This window comes from Amblyomma mixtum, chromosome 3 (genome assembly GCF_055824585.1).
Source record: "Amblyomma mixtum isolate Tamu chromosome 3, ASM5582458v1, whole genome shotgun sequence".
In the NCBI taxonomy this organism is placed as follows: Eukaryota; Metazoa; Arthropoda; class Arachnida; order Ixodida; family Ixodidae; genus Amblyomma; species Amblyomma mixtum.
In genome coordinates, this window is record NC_143014.1 from 217424824 (window position 1) to 217443627 (window position 18804).

The 18804-nt window shown below is 44.1% G+C and overlaps 1 protein-coding gene across 2 annotated transcripts in view; it reads left to right on the plus strand.

Moving 5' to 3' along the window:
- Positions 1-11616, plus strand: part of LOC149353687 (uncharacterized) — a 50727-nt gene extending 39111 nt beyond the window's left edge. For both annotated transcript variants that reach the window (XM_089582729.1, XM_089582730.1), the window contains exons 4-6: positions 8668-8757; positions 9523-9606; positions 11219-11616. In XM_089582729.1, the coding sequence (XP_089438855.1) occupies positions 8668-8757; positions 9523-9606; positions 11219-11272 (228 nt within the window). In that variant the 3' untranslated portion in view covers positions 11273-11616. The remainder of the gene's footprint in view (positions 1-8667; positions 8758-9522; positions 9607-11218) is intronic.
- The last annotated feature ends 7188 nt before the right edge of the window (positions 11617-18804 follow it).

The following is an 18804-nucleotide window of genomic DNA, read 5'->3' on the forward strand; positions in this document are numbered from 1 at the left end:
TCAGCACTTCAAGGACTTTAATCCATAATGGCTGGCCACCTTCCCACCTTTCGTGAGGAAGTCAGAGGCGCCACGATCTTCCAATGGAACGCAAGAGGTCTGAGGTCGCGAATGTCAAGTTTTCGTCCTTACGTATTCACTAACTACTTCCCGATATTGGTAATCTGCGAGCCCAAATTATCAGAAGCAATCAGGCTCTCCGGGTACGAATCTTTTTTCGCCCCTACATGCGGGGAGCGCAGCCAAGTCTTGGTATACCTCCGCACTGACATGACGTATGTTTGCTGCCCAGTTCCACCTCACAATGACAATCAATACGCGTGTTTCTTAATCAAGACAAAAACGCAAGAATTCACACTGATTGCAGCATATGTGTCACCCTCCTCTCAATTAGACTGCGAAAGGCTGAAGGCCATCATGGAAGAAACTCGTGCTCCTTGGATCATTACTGGCGATTTTAACACCCACCATTTGCTATGGGGAAGCACCAGAATTAACGCCAAAGGAAGGCATCTGGCGTTATTTGCTTCCGACAATGATCTGTATGTTATGAATGACGGCAGTCCGACATACCTGCGCGGCTGTCACTACAGCAGCTGCCTGGACCTGTCATTAGTTTCAAGGTCGTTGCACCGGAGTGTTCGCTGGTTTTGTGATGTGGAGACCCATGGAAGTGACCACATTCCTACCTACCTCAAAATGAACGGCCTTGGTGCGTCCACCCCAGCCCAACTCGCGCGAATTGACTGGGCAGTATTTCGAAAACATATGGAGGAGACGAACAAAGAAGCCCTCACTGGCAGGCTGGAGCACACTATAGCTAATGCTATGAACGTTGCGAGAAGTCACATCATGTCCTCAAGAATACGCAGTGATTTCGATATTGAACTAGAACGCCTGCGTGCTCTTCGGCGGCGAGCAGAAAAGCGATACAGACGAACCAAGTGCTTAAATGATCTACGGGAGGCGAGACGTATGCAGAAAAAAATCAAACGAAGATTGGATCAGCTGGCGAACCAGCGCTGGAGGTCTTTTTGTCAGCACTTGGATCCCCGCAAGCCCATGTCCCTCATATGGCGTACTGTGCGGGGCCTCCGTACGCTTCCGCAGCAAAGACAACCATTCTATGCGTTGGCTGTCTATCAAGATCGACAGCAGTCTGAGGTAGCAACGGACTACTGCAGGAAAATTGCTGGTGTACCAACTGCTTCGAGTTCCCGGCGTGTTCCTCCTGCCTCACGGGTCTCAGCCATGGATGTCCTTTTTTCTCGTGAGGAACTCGACGCTGCTCTTGCAGGATGTCGGCGTTCGTCTTCACCAGGGCCAGATGGAATCACATATGCTGCGCTGTCCCACCTTGGCCACGACGCGCGAGAAGAGCTCCTCAAACGTTACAATGACTCTTGGCTCGACGGTGCTGTTCCTCAAGAATGGAAATCGAGTCGATTGATACCAATACTTAAACCAGGGAAATCTCCACTCGAGCTCTCATCGTATAGGCCAATAGCTTTGGCCAGTTGCGTAGGAAAGGTCATGAAGAAAATGATTTTGTCGCGCCTTGAGTGGTACCTCGAACACTACAAAATATACCCCGACGCTATGGCCGGCTTCAGGCGGGGCCGCTCTTCTATTGACAAAGTCGTTGACCTCGTATCCACGGTTCAACAACAGAAGCGCTTGAAACGTTTGTCAGTGGCACTCTTTCTGGATGTAAAAGGTGCCTACGACAACGTGACCCATGAGGCCATCCTTGATGCGCTGGAAACTGTGGGCATCGGTGGTCGGATGTTTGCGTGGATAGAGAGCTATCTGTCCAAAAGATCATTTTTTATCCAATGTGAAGATGGCCCGACGCCTGCGCATTACACCTACCGTGGCGTGCCCCAGGGCGGTGTCCTTAGCCCTACATTATTTAATCTGACTCTCATCGCCCTCCCTGAGAACCTCCCCAACACCGTCCAGGTGTGTATGTACGCCGATGATATCAGCATTTGGGCCTCCTCTGTGACGCGTCCCCAGGTGCGTGCAAGACTTCAGCGGGCAGCATCGATCACTTCTTCCTATCTCCAGAAGAAAGGTCTCAGCGTTTCACCGGAAAAGTGCGTGCTAGTGGCATTTACACGTAAATGTATGACTCCATATCCGGTACGCATCGACGGTCAAGTCATTTCTTACAGTAAATCTCATCGTTTCCTAGGGATCCTGATCGACTGCAATTTATCATGGAGCCCGCATTGCACTCTACTGAAAAAAAAGCTAACATCTATCGCTCATTTACTTCGATTTCTGGGAGGAAAATCATGGGGCTTGTCAGTCCAGTCAATGCTGGAGTTATACAGAGCTCTATTTGTGGGATGCTTGCGGTACAGTACACCTGTACTCTCAAACATGTGCAAAACTAACATGCGTGCCCTCCAGTCAGTGCAGGGTCAGGCCCTTCGCACATGCCTAGGTCTCCCTCGGAGCGCATCAACACTGGGTAGCATTGCACTCGCCAAAGACCACCCGATCTCTACTTATATTGTCCTAGACTGCTTGCGAATGCACATACGTCATATCTCAAGGATTCCACAGCATCACCTTGCGCCCTTGCCACTGCAGAGACCACATTCTGCATTTGCGAAGGTGATAACGACGCAACAGTCGTCGATCCCACAACAGTTCACCCCGGCAGCACTACCTCCCTCTCCTCTGTGGTGTACGCGGCTCCCATGTGTGCGCCTTGCTATTCCGGGGATAGCGAAGAAGTCAAATTTATCGACGCCAGCCATTAAGCAACTGACACTGTCCATGCTCCACTTCGAATATTGGGACCGTACTCACGTCTATACGGATGGATCAGTAACCTCTACTAGTTCTGCTTGCGCTGTGGTCGTTCCTGCGCGACAGACTCAAATTCACCAACAAATTTCGCATCGGACTACCTCTACTGGAGCAGAGTTGGCCGCACTTCTTGCGGCGGTACAGTATATCTCACAACAATCACCTCAAAAATGGGCTGTTTTATGCGATTCAAAAGCTGCCCTACAATGTCTTCAATCTGCCTTGAGACATAGCGACCATGAGCAACTTATAGCGGAGATACGATATCTGCATCACCAGGCAATCGAACAAGACCATGAAATCATCTTCCAGTGGGTACCAGGCCATAGCGGCATTGTTGGTAACGCCTTAGCTGACGATGCTGCTCGATCAGCTCACGAGACAACCAACACTGTCCGCATACCACTGACAAGAGCTGACGCAGCAAGGCACCTTCAACTGCTCGCCCGAAACCTGACTGTAACGTCGTGGTCTGCCCCTAGAGGTTGGACACCCCGCTCGCATCACTTCAACCTCTTGCTCCAACATCCTATACCATTCGGCCTCCCCCGCAGTGATACTATGCTGTTGTGCCGCCTGTGGCTGGGAGTGGCGTTCACAAACGCCTATTCCCATATCATCTCAATGGCTGACTCTCCTGCGTGTGGCCAGTGTGGTTGTGACGAGACGATCAGCCACCTCCTCTGTGACTGCCCTCGTTTTGAGCGAGAGCGCGGTTGCCTAGTTGCTTCTCTGCTCCGCTTGGACTCGCGTCCTTTAACAGAGTCTAACGTTCTGGGGCCTTGGACACAACCTTCCAGACAACGGAAAGCGGTGAAAGCGCTCCTGAATTTCCTAACGGACTCGGGGTTGCATTCCCGCCTATAATCTTTAAGTTTTCAGTGCGCGCCCTCTGTCCCTGTGACATAATGGTCGCTGGTCACTTAGAAGACTCATTTCCTTGCTGCTCTTTTTCCTTTTTTTCCCCTTTGTTCCCCTCCCCAAGTGTAGGGTAGCCAACTGGGCATCGCCTGGTTAACCTCCCTGCCTTTCCGTCCTTTTCTCTCTCTCTCTCTCTGTAAGTCAGTTTATCCGTAAGCTTGTTTTCCAGCCAGAAGGTTTCATTCCCAGGTGACACTCTCGCATTCTTTGTGGAAGCAGTTCCCTCTTCTGAGTAAACTCAGGAATGCCGCCACTTTACTTCAAGATGGCCCCAAGAGAGCCGTCGAAAGAGTACAATGGTACAGCACAGAAAAGGGGATTGCAGTCAACTGGCTGTAGCAAGTACAGATGATCCATAACTACAGCGCAAACGACAGGACAGAGATGAAGAAGGGACACTACACACACACATCTCTGTCCTGTCATTTGCGCTGTAGTTATGGATCATCGAAAACACCAACTCGCCCAACAAATGCTTTTGTCGAGCAAGTAGAGGAAAAAAGGAAATGGGCCTTTGTTAATTCCTGTGCCGGCGGTAGTGAGCTACTTCACACTAAACGTTCTAAAAATTTTCTGCTGAACAACACTGTCGCTCCAACTTTCTCCCGTCAGTCATATCCCCCCCCCTCTCTCCCTGCCAGAACAAGGAACAATGCACTCCCCACAGCACTGTGACTAAGGACGGCCTCCCTCCTTTTCCTGCCTAGACTCTGTTGCAAGCAAAGTGCGACCAACCGGAGTTTCCATTCGCTTGAAGGATATGAGCATGTCGTCAAGGTTTGAGATCTTTTGGTTGGCAAACAAGCCTTGCAGAGAAGACGAGTTATAGGTTACAATTACAGATAAGACGCACTGATTAAAATTTATAGCCATGGAGTAACGGCAAAGTAACGTGCGATACTTTTTTCGGTAACGGCAACGTGTTACCTTTTTTTGTAGGTAACGTAGGGTGGTAACGTGTTCTTTTTTTCTTAGCGAAACAAGTAATGTATTTAGTTACTTTTTTTCGGTAACGCCTACAACACTGGTCTTTGCTGGTGTTAGTCAAATTTCAAAGCCCTGGGTGCGACCTATAATTTAGAAACAATTTTTCAAAATTGCTGCTCACAGTAGTTCGCAGCCAATTAGGGCGACACACCACACCACGTGTCTCCTTCCCCGGTGACATCAGTGGGCAGATGGGGCATGCTTGATGGTTGGTGCTTATGCCCACTGACCTCATCGAGGTAGGGGACACGCGGTGAGATGTGTCGCCCTTTAAAGGGTGCACGCAGAGCATTCAAATTTTACTCGAATACCCTCAAAGACTACCTCTACTGATCTGTTGCACAAGGATATGCCCATCGAAATCATTTTAGGGTCCCTTTAAAGCTTTTATTAGTAGCCATTTCTAAAAATTACTTTCCTTTGACCGCACTATGTATTAGGAATGTTTTAGGCCCTCTACAGCACTGACGATTTTTCACATTTCTATAAAACTGCAGAAAACTTCCATATACCATGAGCTTGGCACATGATGGCCTTAGTTGCCTACCACCAACTAGCCCAACTTTCTTGCTTAATAGTTGACTATGTGCCTTAAAGGGAAGCTTAAACGGTTTTTTGAGAATTCGAGGTTATTCAAGAATTTGAATCTATCAACCTTGTAGATAAAGCATGCAAAGTATTTTTGCACTAGCATTTAAAATGGTGACATAATCGTCGAATAAAACCGCGACGATGTTTAGGCTTCTCCTCACTGCGCTGGAGGAGTGCGAGGAAACTCGGCAGTGATGTGATTGTTGCCGAAATTTCAGATGTCCGCTGCTTACACCTGTATGCTGCTGTGCGTCGTCAGATGGCGCCAAACAATGCACCGTGAGCTTCGCCTTCAATGGCGTCTGTTTTCTTCCATGGAATAACCGTTTCTTCACTGGAAACGTAGTGCCGTCATACGTGATGTCTTTATCGGGGCCTCTGCCCATCGCTGTGCATTTCAGAGAAGCCTGAACGCCGCCGCCGACTTTATTCGGCGTTTATGCCGCCATTTCAAATGCTAGCGCAAAGCGATTTCGTAGGCTTTGCCTGCACATTTTGCACATTCGGCAATATTAAACTTATCGAATTCTAAAACTGCTTCAGTTGCCCTTTAATGCCCAACACAACACACTTTATCGGGGTTGGCTTGGGCCATTTTTTGGAAATGTCGCAGACCAAATTTTGAGGCCGCCATTGTGTTGGGCACGTTCGAATATGGTTGGACTTCAATTGCATGTCGAGCGATGCACAAGCAAGATACACGCAGTAGCTATACCTAGGCTTAACATTGGTATCACTGTTTCTATCGCAACGAGCGATTCACAAGCAAGGTCTTTGCTCAACATTGGCTTGACAGTGCGAGCGATGCACAAGCAAGATGCACAAGGAAGATTTTTGCTCAGCTCTGATGACCATATGAGTGCTTTCACACTAAAAACAACCAAATGCTGCCAGTGGGGTCTAAACCCATGACCTCCTAATGGCGCACGCCGTGCTCTGCCAACTTAGTTACTGTGGCGGCTGTCCAATCTTCTGGTTTCTTAAGTATTTATGTTGCTTGTAACCTACCCTTGAGAGGGTTCATCAGCACAAGCCTTGTTCATGGCAGTGGCTGTAGCATATCCTGTAGTTCCTCAAATGTAACATGGAACGGGATCAAATGGTGAGGGTGGAAGATGTGTGAGAACCCTCTTGTGTCACCTGTGGCCTCAAGGCTGCCAGAATGGAGGCCATCGTTAAGGTATTGAGCAGACAAGGGTACGCAAATGAGGAGCTTGTTAAATTCGAAGGTCGTGGTTTCGGATCTCACTGCTGGCAAGTGGTTGTTTTTCCCTTCTGTTTCTAATCAGTTAACTTCCAGTCATGAAATATTTAGACTATTAATTTTTCACTGAGTAACAACACGTCTATAAAAAAAAACAGAAACATCTCCTATGCTTTGCTTGGTTTTGGTGCTGTTGGCTTTCTTCATATCTGTCATAACAAAGGGCCTTGGTTCAGGCAGCCTTGATGCCACAGATAGCATAACAGTTTGTCGTATAGCTTCCATCCTTTCCATTCAGTCACATTCCACATGACGCTCACGGTAACGCAGGACGTGCTACGTCCACTGCCATGGTCGAAGGTGGCAATGGTGAATACTCTCACAGTTAGGTTACACGCAACCTAAATACCCCAGAAAATGGAAGATTGGATAGCTATCATCATAGCTCTGTTTGTAGGTGGTTGATTTATGGTTTGCTAGCTTTAATGTCCCAAAGAGACTCAGGCTATGAGGGAAGCCGTAGTGGAGGGCTCTGGATAATTTTTACTATCTGGTGTTCTTTAAGATGCTTTGGCATTGCACAGTACACAAGCCTCTAGCATATCACCTCGGTTGAAATGCTACCGCCATGGCCAGGATCGAGCCTGCATCTTTCGGGTCAGCATCCGAGCGCTGTAACCCGTAACTGCTTAGCCACCGTGGTGGCGGCACTCGATTGGTGGTAGAGCACCGTACTAAAATTCGGAAATTGTGAGTTCGAATCCCATTGGTGGCATGTGGTTGTTTTTTCTTCTAGTTTCTAATTACTTATCTTCCAGCCGTAAAATTTTTATGCTGATAATTTCCTGTTGAGTAACGCCCCATCTAAAAAAAATGATGTAGACATCCCTATGCTTTCATTGGTTTTTGGTGCTGTCAGCTTTCTTCATATATATGTCATAACGAGGGCCTTGGTTCTGACAGCCTAGATGCTACAGGCAGCATAACAGGGTTCTTGCATAGCTTTTGCCCTCACTGTTTAGTCATGTTCCATGTGACGCTCGTGGTAATATAGAATGAACTACATCCGTCATATGGACAAGGGTGGCACAGGGGAATGCTCTCGGGGTTAGGCTACGCGTAACATAGATGCATCAGGATATAGAAGATTGGACAGCTGCCGCAATAGGTCAGTTGGTAGAGCACCGTACCATAAATTTGGAGGTTGTGGGTTGGGATTCCGCCGGCTGCATATGTTTGTTAATTTTCTTCTTTCTAATCAATTATATCTTGCAGTCATAAAATAGACTAATATTTTCCCATTTCGTAAGTCCATATATTAAAAAGAAAGCTGCAACCATTCCCGATGCTTTCCTTGGTTTTGGTGCTGTCAGCTTTCTTATGTCAGTAAAGTAGTGTCATATTTAGAGTTTTTATTTAAGGTTTATACAGTAGTATCTTGATCATACGAGTCTCACAGAGCCATGAAAAATATTCATATGATTCAAAACAAACAAAATTATATGCAGAATTTATGCCAATCTGTTTACGGCTGACAGCTTTACGAAGGATCACGTGCTACTACCGATTCGCAACATTGGCTGTGCGCGACCAGCACAGAGCGACACTGGAAATGGCTGTGCCGGCGATCACTACTCACGATGCGCACTGCACGGCTAGTGATCCCAGTGTCAGTGATCTACAAGCAGCAAATACTTGGTGCTCGAGGTTGTGGTCTAAATATTGTGTAAACTCTTGGGTGAAAGACTGTACAGTATGCCTTTTTGCCGCAGTAGGCATCACTGCTCCATAGCCATTAGACTTGATTCTTCAGTGCATCCAAGCTTACCATTCCTGTCTTTGCATTTAATTGCCCCTATTAGAACTGTCCTTGCCTTACAACTAATTATTTGTCTTGGGTACTTAAAAACTGAGGAAGTTTGACATTCACGTTTTTTGAAATTATTTACAAGGGCTCATGGGAGTGGCATCAGCACGTGTGAAGGATGTATTGGTTGCTTTTTCTGTTTGGCTGTGCTTGATGCAAATTCTTTTTTACAAGATTGAAAGAGGCACTCAATTCTTTCTCTTTTCTCCCGATTTTGAGCTGGATACTGCTGATCTGTCTTACTTTCACTACTTTTCCCTTCTCCATTCAACAGCTCTCTGAAGGTGTGCATATAACAACAACGGCCAGTGGCCTGAGATTGGGCCTCTTCTGTGGGAGGTGCAGGTTCCAAGACCAAAATATGGTAATATTGTTGAGAAAGAAAAAAAGAAAGGCTGTAAACAAGAAGCTTTATTTTCAGAGGTAACAAGCTCTGTGTTGTGCCATCATACCAACAACACTAGATAACTTGCTGAAAACCGATTATCAGTGTTTATCCCAAAACATATTTTGTGTGAACACAACTTCTAACACTACTTGCTGGTTGCGACCTTGGCGGTTCGCAACCAGCAGAGAGCGACACTAGAGATGGCAGTGCCTGCGATCACTGCTCGCGATGTGCACTGCATGGCTAGCGATCCCAGTGTCGGTGACCTACCAGCAGCAAATTGGTGCGCGAGGGTGCAGTCACCTATTTTTAAATATTGTTTAAACTCATGGGTGAAAGACCATGTATAGTATGCGTTTTTGCCGCAGTAGGCATCACTGTTCCATAACCATTAGACTTGATTCTTTAGTGCATCCAAGCTCACCATTCTTATCTTTGCATTTAATTGCCCCTCTTACAACTGTCCTTGCCTTGCAACTAATTATTTTTCCTGGGTTCTAAAGAACTGAGGAAGTTGGACGTTCACGCTTTTTTAAAAATTACTAACGAGGGCTCATGGGAGTAGCATCGCCATTTGTAAAGGATGTACTGATTGTTTTTTTCTGCTTGGCTGTGTTTGATGCAAATTCTTTTTTACAGGGTTGGAAAAGGCACTCGATTCTTTATATTTTCACCCTATTTTGAGCTGTATACTGTTGATCTGTCTCACTTTCACTGTTTTTTCTCTTCTCCATTCAACAGCTGGGTGAAGGACAGTCCACTAACACCAGTGAAGTCAGCATGGGCATTCTATGTGCGAGGGGCGAGGTTCAAGACCAAGAGACGGTAATATAATCGTGAAAAAAAAAAGGGTTGTAAACAAGAAGCTTTATTTTCAGAGGTAACAAGCTCTGTGTTGTGCCATCATACCAACAACACTAGATGACTTGCTGAAAACCGATTATGAGTGTTTATCCCAAAACATATTTTGTGTGAACATAACTACTAACACTACTTGCTATTTTTTGTTTTCACTTTCATGAAGAAGTCTCACAGAAGTCTCTTTGTTTGCTTGGATTTTGCCTAACTTTATGACTTTAGTCTTATTTGTTATAGACAGTTTACTGTTGACCATTCGTGAAGAGTTTTTAGAGCAGAGCAGGCTTTATTCAGAAAACTACCAGGTTCTGGTGATGAAAAAAAAATATTAGCATCATCAGTTTACATTATGTATTTATCATCTGTATAAATATTTACTAGGTCATTTATGTGCACAAGAAAAGGGAATGGGTCAAAAATATACTGTTTTGGGGGACATCTCTACTGATGTGTTTTAAATGGATGGCAATTCTCTATCTGGACACATATTGATAGCAATGACCACGGGAGGATTTCATGAGTTTTAGACAGCGCCCTTGACTGCTATAAGTTTCAAACAGAATGATAGTTGCAATCAGATGCTTTAGTGAAATCAACAATAAAGGCCAAGCACATAATTCTTGGTTTTAAACTGTGATAGGAAGAATTCTTTTTGTTCAAGTAGTGCTGATTCCGCAGGTCGTGGTTCCCTAAATCTATATTGGACAGTAGAAATTAGATTATGCTTATCAAAAAGAATTGGACAGTGTCATATCTAGGTTCCTCTAACCCTTTGGTAAGCACTGGCAATATGGAAATAAGTCCGCAGTTTTTTGTCGTTTACGTCACCTTTTTCAACGTTTTTTTTAGCGTGGGAAAATTGACCGTTTCTTGTAGGTTTCAAATGCTTTTTTTTCTTTTTCCCGTAAAAGCTATTGCATTTAAATTTTAATGTGATACATGGAAGCAAAGCCAAATAAATCTGCTTTTTAGGCATGTAAAATTTAATATCGAATTGCAGGTTGTAACGGAAAGGGTTATTTGCCAAAAACAAGATTTCAGGCAAAGACTGAACAAAACTTCTTAAGAACAAGAGGTTTTGCAATTGTGAGGTGTAAGACAAATGTGTGCACATGAAGCAGTGGGTGATTAGGTTCGTGCAGTTTTTAGTTAAAATACTTTTGAACAGAGGTCATAATATGATAGTCTCCTCAGGAATCCCTTTTCAGTGGCCAAGACAATTTCTGCGCACGAAGACATAAGATGTGGCTGACAGAATTCAGGCCATGTCTGGGCAACAACAGTGTGTAAGGGAATTATTTTTGCTCTCAGAAGCCCTGCTTATTTTTGGTTCTAAATGGAAGCCGAAAAGAAAAAATTAAACAGGTTATTATTCTGCACAATAACTACATCAGAAACTAGTACTTCTGTCTCGTACTTGGGGAGTAAGGCTGTGTGAAACTCGGTTACAATAAGATCAGGTGTGCCCTTTTGTATAGCTTTAATCTGCAGACACTACACATGAAGAGAATTGGAAGTTTGTGAAATTCCCCTGTACCTCTGTTCTTTCCTCCTCCCTTCCCTTTTTCTTCTTTTCCAGGAGGGAGACATCATCAACCAATTCTTCACACCAGAATTCCTGATTATGGTCTGAATGTGTGCCGATTCTAAAAATGTCATTCAGTTTCATGTAAACCGTGTCCTTCTGCACTTATGCAATATGTTAAGTAATTTTTTGGAGACAGCTTTCTAGAAATTTGCTACAGGGAACTTGCTGAAATGCATGTCATTGGTTTCTCTCGACATCAAGGAATGCAATAAGGGTAAAGTTTTCATCCTGCCAATCATCAAACTTGAGTTGTAGGATTTTTAAGTTGCCACTCCAGAAACAAGAATACAAACTTTTCTTCCCGTTTCTGAAGTGGTGACTTCAGAACACCTTAACACAATTTCTATGGTAAGTAGGACGATAATTTTACCCTTATTCCATTCCTTGATGTCAAGAGAAACCAATGGCATGCATTTCAGCAAGTTCCCTGCAGAAAAATTTCTTACATGCTTTTGCCAGAAGACCTGCATAACATCTTTTATAATTGTACAAGGACCTGTTTTACATGATATTAAATGACTGTTTAGAATCAGCACACAAAATTGCATGTTCCTGGAAGATTCCATAAATGTGTCTTCATTAATGATTTGTTTTTTTCAAAGACCAGGGTCCCTCTTTAAGCTATCCTGCTTCAAGGTTTGAAATAACAAAAACAGCATATGAGCTGTTATATTGGGGGTGTTTCGTGCCTCACATGACCCAAACACTCCTTGCACATCGCAGCCATCCTTAGGTTGAGAAATTGAAACAGCAAGAAACAAGATAAACTGAATTATTTAGTGGCCGTAGCTGAATGTCATGTGGTGGTTTATATATTATTAATGTCTTATGCATCATTTCAGAAAAGAAAGTTTGCAACAAAAATGAAAGTTTTAAAGTCCTTTAAATTTTACCCTATACATTTTTAAGCTATCCATTGTTATTTATATTTCTGTGATAAGCAACTCACTATCAGTGCACCAGCCATATTGCATAAAGTGAATTGTTCAAGGATGGCTTGTTGGTTCAGTTTTAGCATATGCAATGTTGTATTTACCTCTTGTATATACCATTAGCATGCTGAAGTGCAGCATGTTTAATAAATCATCTGAGCTTTCAAAACATGTTTCTTGTTTAATACTGAAAGCAGCACTAATGTTATCAAATGTCAAATTTTTTATTTTTACGGATTTGAAATGAAATACTTTTTATTTACATGTGAAACGAAACAATGCTTCCGTTTTTTTGTTTAACAGCCTATAAAGAAGAATCGTGCGCATAGCAGCGTTAACCTTCCTCAAATAGATGCACTGCTACTGAACAGTAATGCACAACAGCATGAATGGTATTGTTTCATCGTTTACATTCTCTTTTTTTTTTAACCTTATTGTTTTTGAAGGTCATGCATTAGTCTGTTCGCAGCATATGCACGATATGCCTCATGTTCTGTGCAACTTCAAAAGCTTTTGCTAGTGGTTCTGCATTGCCAACTATACTGTGCGATGTCAGAGCACGCTAAGGAAACCCAGGTGGTATAAATTTCGGGAGCCCTTCACTACGCCGTCCCTCATTACTTGAGTCAGTTTGGGACGTTAAACCTCCATAAACCAAGCATTGCCAACACAAATCCAGAGACAAGCTTATGGACTTAGACTGTCGTAATAAAATTAATTTACCATGGGAAGAACTCTTTAGTCTTGCTTGTGGAAGAAAAGATAACATGCAAAGCTTTACTTGTCGTGACATCAAGGAGCCTTTCTCTCTTAAAGTATGTAATGAGTTGTGATGGTACTTCAATTTGTATCTATAATCATTGGCAGTCCCTAAGGTAAAATAGTGTCTTCAAAGAAAAGCATACAGAACAAATGCTATCTGTGTCATGCTCCTTGTGAAGGGCTGAGAGCCTGTGATATTAACGCAGTTTCAGTGTTGCACAGATTAATTTAGCTGAAAAAACAGTTTTCCAAAATTCCCCTCCCACGTAGCAATGGACTGACTGGTTCATTTAAACTGTAGAGTTCCTTCAAGAAAGGAGTGTGTGCATTAATTTGGTTTTATGGCCTTATGCTGTGTAACCTTTCAATAGTATGAAAATGGTTGTTTTTCTTGATGCCTAAAGTGTGTAGAATAACACCTGGAATTTCAAGTTCAACTGTTGTATTTAGGAACTCTGCAGCCTCGGAACTTCCAAAGAGCACTGGTAGTCCAATATATCTAGCGAAAAGAAGTGAACAAGTTTACGTGCCGCTCTTCCAATCCATGGAATCATTATTGCAGCATCCACAAGAGCACAAGCATTAAATTTCACTTTAGAGCGAAATGCTGTTTTAGTGTGCTTGCACTGAGATGCCCACTCGCAGATTTCCCCCGTCTGGCTGAGCTTGACCTTGGTGACCCCCCTAGGTAAAGTGACATTTTTGACATCATCACAACCTGTCCACCGGATTGTGAGCAAATTGCCCTCCGTGGCAAGTGGTAGTGCAGTTAATGATTGGGCATGAGAGCTTGCTCGGGGAGAGCAACCCAGGTCTTGCAAGCCCCACCGGTGTTAGCACCTGCCATCTCATTGCAGTGGAACATCGCTTAACCTCTGCAGCACTGTGCCAGGAGTGGTATGAGAACTTTCAGCGACCTGTGAATGTAAAGTAGAGAATAATGGAATTCTGCTTATATGGGCATTAACCCATTAGCCCTATTGCGTCATACCCTTAAGGCACAGCTTAAATGTCTCCTCTAGATTTCGCCGATCTTTGTCTGAAGCCTGTTTGACCTTGAAAGTCGAGCCTCGAACCTAAACCAAAACCGAACGGAAACCGAAGTACTAGCACACTAATTCGTAACCACTCTTATTCATCCGTCATTTTTTCTATTTACTTCACACCTTTCAGTTTCAGCAGTTATTGGGTTCTACAAGTGTAATGCATTGATTTACCACTGACATTAGGCACGCACAGTGGTCTCCCTAAAGGCAGCCTTTTGAGTTGAAATTTTGAATCTGCAGTTAAATCTCTTCTGAGTGGTGACACCATGACACATTGTGCAGGTTGGCCAGTTTTAATCATTTTTCAGCATCATCAACCATGTGAAGGTACTGCTGAAATATGTAATTGGAAAATGAAGCGCAATATAGTCACTGAAGCTTATTGGTGCAGAAGCTGTCACAGGAGAAAAGCAGTACTGTTGTTCATCACCACCATTCTTCGTTCTCCTGTATGTCCATGCAGCATCATATTGTACCGAGCACACGGATCGTAATAGCCATGTGAGCAACTGGCCGTATTGTGCAGAAGATAAAGGAGCTTATACTGAAGCTGCTCTGAAAGTGGTATGGTGCAAAAAAGGGTGAGATTCAGTGAAAAGGTCACAGGATAATGCTAGTGGTAAACGCTACAAGCACTCATACCTGAAGAACTGCTAAACATAAGTGAACTTCAGTTCTGCAAGATAAGGTGTAATGCCTAGGTGGAAACCAGCATCACCCGTGCAAAGTGCATTGTTGTTTGATCATCACAAGACTCCGTGCTATGATACAAACTTTGCCTTGATGCCACTGAATGGTTCATTGGCCACAGCCCATGTGTTTACACAACAGGCTTTTTGTTTCTCTCCCAACCTCTTTCAGTCTCTCAACCCTCAAGCAAAACTAGTAAGCTTTAGGTCTGCACGTCACAGAAGTTGCACGTGGTGCATGCACCTTGGCCAAGATTTGAACAGCTTTGTCGAAACCATGCTGCATCTCGCTTTGACTTGCCAAGCAGTGACTTGCAGAAAAATATTAAAAGTGGAAATGCTCCATGTCTAGTAGATTTCTTATTTCTCCTTGAAAGAGGTCAATTTCTTGCCAGTATTTGATTTTGATGCGCACCAAAGCTGTACTTGTAATACTCAACTGCTCTTGAGTGAACTACAACGAATAGAGGATGCAAGAGCTGCATAGTACCAAAACAAATGAACATGAACCTTTTTTACTCCGAGCAGACTGCAGATCAATGCGGTTTGCTGTTGCAAGACACGGTGTCGTAAGCCGCACGATGCAAAAGCAGAAGTGGAAGTAATAGTAAAATACAGCGATGATCACTGCAATTTGTGCTTAAGATCAGTATGTTTGAGCAAACAGTACTGGACCCCCAACAGCATTACAGTATGGCAGTCTTGAAAAAAAAAAAAAAAAGATATTTTCACATTACACAAAGCATTTAGTCTGACTGCGGTGTGCATTGTGTGTCTGCAGTAATGTGAAAAGCATCAAAACTTCTTAGAGGTGTTGACTGCAAGTAAAGACAGTCAATTAAAAAGCTAGGAACTGTTGCTATCACATCTTTTTATCCTTGTGTCGACCCATGTGTGAGTATCGTAGCTGATAGGTTGACAGCTTAGAGTTGGTAAACAAAAGGAATAACCACTCTTCAGAACTGCACTTGCAGCTACAGCCATACATCATGAGTGACCAAGGTTTATGGAGCAATTGCTATTGCAAATTCTAAGTGAAGTACTGTGTGTAACTGTAGTGCACAGATTCTCTACACCACACTGAAGTCTACATTGGGTGTCTCTGTCTTCAAGAGGAGTGGCTGCATTTCGATGGGGATTAATTACAAAAATGCCCCCATACTGAGATTATGGTACACTGTGAAGAGCCTTGGGTGGTGGAAACCGAACTGCAGCTCTCTGCTACTGCATGCCTTGTAGCCCACAGTGTAGCTTTGGTGCACGGAAATCGGTCGATGAATAATCTATCAGTCAATAAATTAATCAGCCTCTTCCCCTTTTCTATAAAAGGACATGATTTTCAGTGCCCCCATCACTGGCTATACCGTTTGGCATGCAGTTAAGGAGGTGTACATGGTGGCTATTTTCACGTGTGCTGTATTTTGTGCCCACTGTTTCCAAGACATGGATTTTGATTTACTGCTGTCATCTCAGTCATAGTCTCGTCTTGTTCATCACACATTGATGTGGTGGATGTCCTCTAGAACATGCATGTATTCTACTCTTAATCCAGTGATTCAAATTTTAGTAATTTTATGTGCTAAAGGCACATCTTTGATGGTGCTGTGAGAATTGGGATGTTTCACTGGCAGATGGAATGATTAGCAGAATTGCCACGTTTGGTTTAATTTTCGAGCCAATTTCTGGTGTGCGAAATTCTAGAGGCCCGTGTACTATATGCGATGTCAGTGCACATTAAAGAACCCCAGAGGGTCGAAATTTTCAGAGCTCTTCACTACGGCGTCCCTCATAGCCTGAGTCACTTTGGGACGTTAAACCAACCAACCAACCAACCAACCAACCAACCAACCAACCAACCAACCAACCAACCAACCAACCAACCAATTTCTGGTGTCTCTGTTTGACTGTTTATAAAGAAGTATTCTTTAAAGAATTGGCTGTGGTTCAACCTGGCTGAACTTATTAAGACGAGCAAAAAGCTCGGCTACGCCTGGTTTTTTGCTGTAACACAGGTTGTCTCTGAGCTATATCAGCCGGATGATCCGACTTTGCTTGCCTTCAATTGCAAATCGTTTGCTGCGAGGGCCTGGCTCGCTGTTCAGCCATGATGTCGTCTAGCAAGGCTTTGCCAGACAGCCACATTTTATTTTGTCCCTCTCCACTCTGAACACGTGATACGCGAGCTGTGGCGGAGGTGTTGCTCAAGGCAAGGGAAGCAGTCTCGAGGTGCGAGAGCAGCGGCGAGCGAGGCACGTGATCTGGTGTCACAGCCATACCTCCGCCCCTCCTCCTAGTTGAAGGTCATTGTCAAGTTGTTTTGACATTGAGCTTTGCATGCGGAGAGTAGAGCTTTCCACTCTAAAAATCTAAATGCTATGTTGTGACGGCTTCTAAGCCAGTGCATTAATGACAGTGCATCAACACAAAACCATTTCATAGTTTACCATCATACAGTGGCTTGGCATTCGATTTAATGAAAATGTCGCCCAATTAAAATGTATATTTATGAAGGCATACGACAACTTTCATGAGGATGCTTGTCTTTAACTCTTTCTGCAGTCCCATGTGCTCATAAACGATGCAAGTGAGGGGTACATGTGCATAAACTGATCAACAATTCACATTCCTACGTATTTGTGCTGCAACATTTATTTTTCATGAAGGAAAAGGCAGTGCATTCTAGTTACCTTTTCAAATGAGCCGCAGAGAGAGTGGTAATCAAAAGCAAAGTTGCTGATCTCCTAAGTACTTTGTTGCCGTTTTTGCCTCTTCTGCCTCCGTTTCTGTGCAGGTATAAACAAAGTTGATGCGCACTCAGAAATTTGGTGGAACTATAATGCCAAGTGGGGCTTTATATCTGGGATTGGCAACGTCCAAGGTGGCATTAGCATAATGTTTATCTATTAATTGCTGGGCTTTCTCTGCGAGCAATGAGGGCAGGGAGCCAGTTCTCTCGTATGTGACAAAAGGTTCGAGGGTGTGAAGGGATGCACAGGTGGACTGTAAGGAGTGGCTTGACCTGGGCATGTGTTGGTTGACCTCCTGGGCAACAGCAATGTCAATGGGGTGGTGAGAAAGGTTGACAGTCTCCATTATGTAGGGAGCTTCGTCGTCGGTGAGCTCTGGATGTCTGTGAAGCAGTGAACATTAATGTGTACTGGTGTAGATTGGCCGCATTTTAGAGTTGGTGTTTGTGCAAGATAGCACACTGTGAGGCAGCAGAGCTATGGCTTTAAGCCGTGCAGCCCTGGCACCATGGCGGCCCACACTAAATAGTACTGCGAGCAACTAATATATTGCCTCAACTGAGTAAGAAAAATGCCCACACAAAGGAATAGCAGGGATGAGCCTCCCAATACTGTGAGTCGTGAAACGTGCTACGGCCGCAATGGACTGCGTATATTCAATGCTATTTTTTTACACCATAAAAGAGCAGCAACGCTCTTTCAGAGAACATTAAAATTGCAACATTTTTATTTTGTTCGGACATGCATACAGCTTGCATGTATGGCAATCTAGGAGGCACACTGGATACGTTGGACAGCGAGGTCTATGGAAGCATGTAAGGAATCAAAGCGCCATTGATACAAAGTATACATACTAGGAAACCAAGGCAAACAAAAGTTTGTTTTTTGTTTGTTTTTGTGGGGTTTAACGTCCCAAAGCGACTAAGGCTATGAGAGACGCCGTAGTGAAGGGCTCCGGAAATTTCGACCACCTGGGGTTCTTTAACGTGCACTGACATCGCACAGTACACGGGCCTCTAGAATTTCTCCTCCAAAGAAATTCTAGCCGCCGCGGCCGGGATCGAACCCGCGTCTTTTGGGTCAGCAGCCGAGCACCATAGCCACTGAGCCACCGCGGCGGCGCAAACAAAAGTGCAGCTTATGCCTTACAAGAATCTAAAGCTCTCAATGCCTGCATGCATGCAGTTTGCTCGCTCAATCAAGCATATGTCACATTTGAAGCATGCATCAAGGACTTCAGTGTCTTGGCACTACACATCACATATCCAGAAACTTGCTTTGGGCAGGACATGGAGCAGCATTTTCAAGTAAACGGCATCTTACTTGAGCACGACTTCCCTCTGCCTCATTTCTCTTTGTTGGCTATGTCAACTTCTTGAAAATGGATACATATGAACTAGC